General features: G+C 35.2%; 1 protein-coding gene across 1 annotated transcript; it reads left to right on the forward strand.

Annotated features, from left to right (window-relative positions):
* Positions 1–969: 969 nt before the first annotated feature.
* LOC128205965 (alpha-1A adrenergic receptor-like) lies at positions 970–5,981 on the forward strand. Its single transcript, XM_052908051.1, has 3 exons — positions 970–1,285; positions 3,513–3,642; positions 5,123–5,981. The coding sequence occupies exons 1-3, from the start codon at positions 970–972 to the stop codon at positions 5,979–5,981; spliced, it is 1,305 nt and encodes a 434-aa protein (XP_052764011.1).
* The last annotated feature ends 386 nt before the right edge of the window (positions 5,982–6,367 follow it).

The raw sequence follows: 6,367 nt of genomic DNA on the forward strand, positions 1-6,367 counted from the left end.
TGAAACACAGCGAATAATTCTCTTACAAACGCACATTCTGCAACAATGGAGCGTAACAAACAAACGAATGCCGGGGCATCGACTGCAAACTTTTCCGCCAGACGTATTTCAGCAGTTAATCAGGTATAATTCATTAGATGCCTCCAAAATGGAATCAAAAACGAAGGACTCTCACCATCCTCAAAGACGACGGTGAATATATATGGTACATCTATCATGATTAGGAAAACATATTAAACATTTTATTTTTTATCAAGGCTCAAGTAAGGTCAAGCTGTTCGCAGCAAAAGAAAAAATACTTTTAATATACAGCAGAAAACAAGTTAAGGGCCATTAAAGGAAACTAGTATATCTTAGTTAGTAAACAGAGTATTTCAGATTGAGAGGTCATTTAATACGGAATTCAAGGCTACTACTTGGCATATCCCTGAAGTTTCTATTGTTTTATTGATCTCTCAAAATGTACACGTTATAAGCATTGTATTCACACCCATACATGGGGTCTCGCAATACGAATAAAACTGATTGTAATAGTTGTTGTGGTTATCTAGCTTTTTCTATACATCTCTGAAAATATGTTAAGTTCACATGGTTTGTACAATTTTGAAATAATTACAATTTTAATTACCGTGTATCCAATTATCACAGAAGATTCATTACAAACCAATACTAACACTACTATTAATGTTCTTGATAGGAAAAAAATCCTTGGTGTTACTTGATGCGCGAAAGATACTTTCCCACAGTATTGAAATTAATGATTAATTCGGTCATCAACTATTAAGAAAATTGTCCATGACATAAATATATTTCTAGGCAAATACAGATATATTTGATTCCCGTAGCTATTTTTCAATACTAAATGGAAAAAAACAACTTGTGAATAAAGGACACCATGCGGTATTGGAGATGCTATGGTATAGTGCTAGATTTCTCTACGATTCTTACAGTCTCCAGACGACATTCACGATGAATGGAACTATCTGCAATGGTACCTGCAATACAGAAGCTAACAAGGTTGAAATCACCTTTGGTAAAATACTAGTTGGTGTTTTGTTGTACATCATAGTCATAATCACTGTGATTGGCAACATTCTTGTATTATTGGCAATAAAATTTCGGAAGTGCTTGCGTACAACATTCAACTACTACATCGTGAATTTGGCAATTACCGACGTCGCCGTTGCCGTCAGCGCCATGAGCTTCAAAGCAACGCAGGCGTTCTATGGAACGTATTGGCCATTCGGAGAGTTTATGTGTGCAGTCTGGATTTTCTTCGATTATGGTAAACTTCTTTCAGATAATGGTTGACCTAGAAATTATGCTGGGCTGGTATTCACTATTCAACTAAAATTAATCTTATGGTCATACATAACACTTGATTGGTTATAAGTTGCATGTATCCCGAATAGCTACATCGTTCTTAGGTCCAATCATGACCAATATTGAATACCCGCCCTGATGATCATTTATATACACTTTTTTAAAATTTGATAGGATTTTTCTAAGACTACTACTTACATGCCCTTATATAAAGCTTTACTTTTGGGAAATGGTTAACTGGCAATATTGATCTAAGACGATTTCATTACTGTTTCATAATAACAGTATGTTTTTCAAACATTTATTTAAAAAAATGCCTGGTGCTATGGTTAAATTAAGACTCATACAAGTCTGATGACACATGGATTTTTATTTTGTTACCAACTTATAACGTAGCTTCAAATGATACTTTCCTTCTATAAAACGATAGATCAGTCATATAAACTATGCATAAGTATTCCTTGAGTATTAAACGCATTTCTGGTATCTTATCAGGTAATGATATGTATTATTTGCTTTTAGTTTGATACGCATGATATAAATAGTCTGCATTTCTTTTTTATCACAAAAACACTTTTAACTATGTAGCCAACGGAATGAATATATGAAAAAACAGTGAAGGATTATGACTTGATAAAGGTACCTTTTAAATCAAGGAAGGTATTGAAATATTATTTCAATGTTTCTAAGATTCTAAAACAAAACTAATATCAAAATACAATTGACGAGTATACTGAAACAAAAATGTGCATATTGACACTCTAGCGATGTGCAAAACCTTATACACATATTGAGAAAATTGTTATGCGTTGTTTTGGCATCTCCTTCGGGGATTACATTTAAATCAGTACTAAAGCTGATCCTCATGAACGTGGACAATTCCTGGTCCTTAACGTCTTGATCTGACATGAATTCCGTGCATATATTCGTGTCCATGTTTACTCTGCTTCTGCTCCTTGGGACTGATGTTGGTTCGTAACGATTTGATTCGTGTCTCAAATTTCTGACATGACGTTTGCTTCTGTCTCATGCTTGGAATAAAGGCACATTGTTTAAACACATTTTTGATCGTATTCTAACTGTACCTACGTTTTGGGCCGCTAGTGTGAGGCCAATCTTGGAAACTTTATTATGACGTGTTTGAAATGGTTAACTGTACTTGCTACTACCCCAATATGCCGATCCTGCTCCGTCCACAGATGCTGGTCCGCAATGTGTTGGTTTAATTCAAAATTCAGACAGGACGTTTGTGTCATTCCTAACGCTGATCAAAATATCCATGGATAATTCCACGTCCTACATGTCATGATGTTCGCGTCCGTGTTCATGCTTATCCTGATCAAAAAGGACATTGCGCAGGTTCTTAACATTTTGGTTTGTTTCCTTCTTAGGCATGGCGTTTGTGTCCGTGTTCACGCTTTTCCTGATCACCAAGGACATCTGCATATTCTTAACATGTTGGGTTGTCTCCTATTTCAGGGATGACGTTTGTGTCCGTGTTCACGCTAATATTGGTGATGGTAATATAGCTTTCCTAGAGTTACCATTGGTGAAAGCAATATAACTTTCCTATGGATATCATTGGTGATAGTAATATAGGTTTCCTAGAGGTACCATTGGCTTATAGTAGTATAGCTTGCCTAGGGTTACAATTGGTGATAGAAATTTATTTAGCCTAGAGTTACCATTGGTGATAGAAATATATTTTGCCTAGAGTTACCATTGGTGATAGTAGTAAAGCTTTCCCTGAGTTACCATTGGTGATAGAAATATACATTTCCCAGAGTTACCATTGGTGATAGTAGTATATATTTCCTAGAGTTACCATTGGTGATAGTAGTATATATTTCCTAGAGTTACCATTGGTGATAGAAATATACATTTCCCAGAGTTACCATTGGTGATAGTAGTATATATTTCCCAGAGTTACCATTGGTGATAGTAGTATATATTTCCCAGAGTTACCATTGGTGATAGTAGTATATATTTCGTAGAGTTACCATTGGTGATAGAAATATACATTTCCCAGAGTTACCATTGGTGATAGTAGTATATATTTCCTAGAGTTACCATTGGTGATATTAATATAGCTCTCCAAGAGTTATCCTTGGTGATAGTAGTATTGCTCTAATCCTGACCAACAAGCGCATCTGTTGGTTCATATAATTTTGGGTTTTCTGCTATTTCAGGGATGACGTTTGTGTCCGTGTTCACTCTGATCCTAATATCCCTTGACAGATTCTGGTCCGTTACCTGGATTCAACACTACAGACAACATCATAGCAAGAGGTTTTGCCTTCTCTCTGTTGTCACCGTGTGGTAAGACGTTTTATTACTTTAATTTACTTAGTATTCACCAATTTTATATTGGCTGAAATACAAATAAAAAATTAAAGGCGCCCTACTATTCAAAACTCCCCATTCGTATTCAATGTTATCCATACGCGTGTTATCGTTTACGTCTTTGACTCAGACAAAAGGTAATGTTGAAGGTCTATTGAAGTCACAGATGATAGACTAAACATTAAAGTGAGTTTATAAAACTCTTAACATTTTCTTCTGGAAAGACTTCAGTCCAAAGTATAATGTAAACGGCATGAATAAGCCCAGAAGTCAAAGGTTCAAATATAAACCAAGTTGATAGTCACAAGGGACAAAAAGAGGGTTTTCTTCTATACTTTTTAAATATTATAGTATGACAATAATATTTTTAAAGATTGTTCAAAATTCTTCCATGTGTACATGACAGGCAATATATTGTTCACATGCTGTGAAATCACTTTGACTCAACTATGTAATTAGATAAAGCCCTTAATAAACTGGGAAAATACTTTTGGCTTAATTAATTTGCAGTTTTTACATATATTGTTTGACACCGATGTTGTTCAAAATAAACCCGTGAGAAAATAAGAAAAAAATAATTATGTATTTTGAATGTGCAAATCAAATGTATATCAATGGAGTTTACACAAGTATCCATCCCATGCAACAAGTTGCTTGATTGCTCTTAAAGAATGACTTAACAATTTTGAGGAGCTATGCCACTTTGTCAAATTGTTTTTGTTACCTCATTTATGAATACCTTTATCAAAGATGGCAAAAATGTACCATTCTTGTTTCCAGAAAATATATTCAATATAATTATTATAATGTTCCTTAGACATGTATAGTTTATTTCATCAGTCTTTTTATTCATTATAATTATAGTACAATCTAAGTACTTCTAATTTCAATTACTTCTTAGTTTGTTAATGAATATGGCTCAGGCAGAGTCTGGGCTTCTTCCTTACTCGTGTAATATATATTAGTTTAATTAAAACTAGAAGATATTTGTTCAATTTCATGTTCCAATGCGCAGTTCTTTCGTTTCAATTTTTTGTTGTTGATGATATCTTTAATAACAATCTCCCGAGTTCAAACGAACCATGCAACCTTGGACACAATCTACCTTATACTGTATAAACTGATCGATAATAAGTTTGCTATTTAAGCTAAACTGGGAAGACGTGATTTCTACCATACATCACCGTTATTAAACGTGTATAATATGCAAACGTTATCATATAAATCAGCAATGAAACAGTAATACATATGATAACATAAACGCACAAAGAAACTCTTTTGCAAGTCAAGTCAAGTCAACTTACCTTTATTTCACCCATTCCAAAACAAACATGGAGATAACATCTATAGTTTCCACAATGTTTACTAATAATAATTGCCACCTAATTAGTATAGCTTGGCCAAATGCTTTATACGTGTGTTGATGATAGATAATTGCTTTCTTTATGTTTTACAGGTTGTTAATGCTTGCGTTATGGGTGCCGCCATGGCTATCGGATAGATTGAGACACAGCAAGCCGGGCGAATGCTACTGGAACCCCGCTCTAAATGTGGAATTCGTTTTCATTATCGCTACTCTTGGACATCATGGACCATTTCTCGTTTTGATATTCTGCTACTCCCGTGTGTACGCTTTCATGAAGAGAAGAGGAGTTGGATTGCTGAAAACGAATAAGGTCAGGTCTTCATCGATTCGAAACATAAATATGACTGAAAAGTTTTCAGATACATGTTATGTGAACAGCGTTGTGCCAGAAGGCTCTCAGTGTAACACTGGTAATCTATCAGCACAGCAAGAACAACGGGCCTCGGGTATGACAAAACAGGCTAGTACAAGCAAAGATAAGTCTGGAATATTCATTGTTGAGGCTTCTAACCTATTAACGGTACCTAGCCATTTCAAACATTATACTAACATAACAAGCAACTGTGAAAGAAAGACAAACGAGTCATTAAAAGGAGACGAACATTCAGAACATTTCCAAAGTGCTAGAACAACCTCGTTGTCAGTAGATCCTATCGACCAAAACTCTACACAGACAGTTTCAAGAAGAATAAAACACAGGAATGTTAAAGACAAAAGGGTATTCAAAACACTAACTTACATCGTAATTGGATACGTGATTCTTTGGCTCCCCTTCCATGTTGTGTTTGATATCAGCATAGTGTACCCTGGACTGGTGCCGGAAGCTATTATCGAAACGGTATTTTGGATGACCTATTTGAACTCTACACTCAATCCGTTTCTGTATAATTTTAGCTGTCCCGTTTTCAAAGAGGCGTTTTATAGTATACTGTGTGTACGTCATCGCTAGATTTCCAACGAAATCATGCCTTTTTAAATAATCACGGAATCTGCTTCTACTGACGTATTCAACTATTTATGTGTAACGGTCAGGTTTTGGTTGTGTGTATAGTTTTTTTATATTGTCTGAGTCGCCTGAGTAATCAACATGTTTTAAAATAAGCTATCCAACCACGAAAACGATCACAAAGGTCAGCTTATCCGCTAATATAGCTGTCTTTGCAGGACAACGTTGTATGTTTGAATGGTTGGCACTGTTGCTGTGGATGAATGCATTCGTTAGCAAGTGATGTATGTATCCGGTTGTTGGGTGCTTTAATTAGTTTATAATACCTCGAATGACCTGTCAGTATGACCTGTTTTGAAAAGAGACAGTCTGCACACTGATTAACATTC

This window comes from Mya arenaria, chromosome 10 (assembly GCF_026914265.1).
Source record: "Mya arenaria isolate MELC-2E11 chromosome 10, ASM2691426v1".
Taxonomy (NCBI): Eukaryota; Metazoa; Mollusca; class Bivalvia; order Myida; family Myidae; genus Mya; species Mya arenaria.

What these genes read in the sequence shown, in the direction of transcription:
- LOC128205965 (XM_052908051.1), top strand. Translation starts at nt 970, where the DNA reads ATGAATGGAACTATCTGCAATGGTACCTGCAATACAGAAGCTAACAAG. An exon ending in CTGGATTTTCTTCGATTATG is followed by an intron (nt 1,286 to 3,512) that starts GTAAACTTCTTT and finishes CTGCTATTTCAG; the next exon opens with GGATGACGTTTGTGTCCGTG. An exon ending in CTCTCTGTTGTCACCGTGTG is followed by an intron (nt 3,643 to 5,122) that starts GTAAGACGTTTT and finishes TATGTTTTACAG; the next exon opens with GTTGTTAATGCTTGCGTTAT.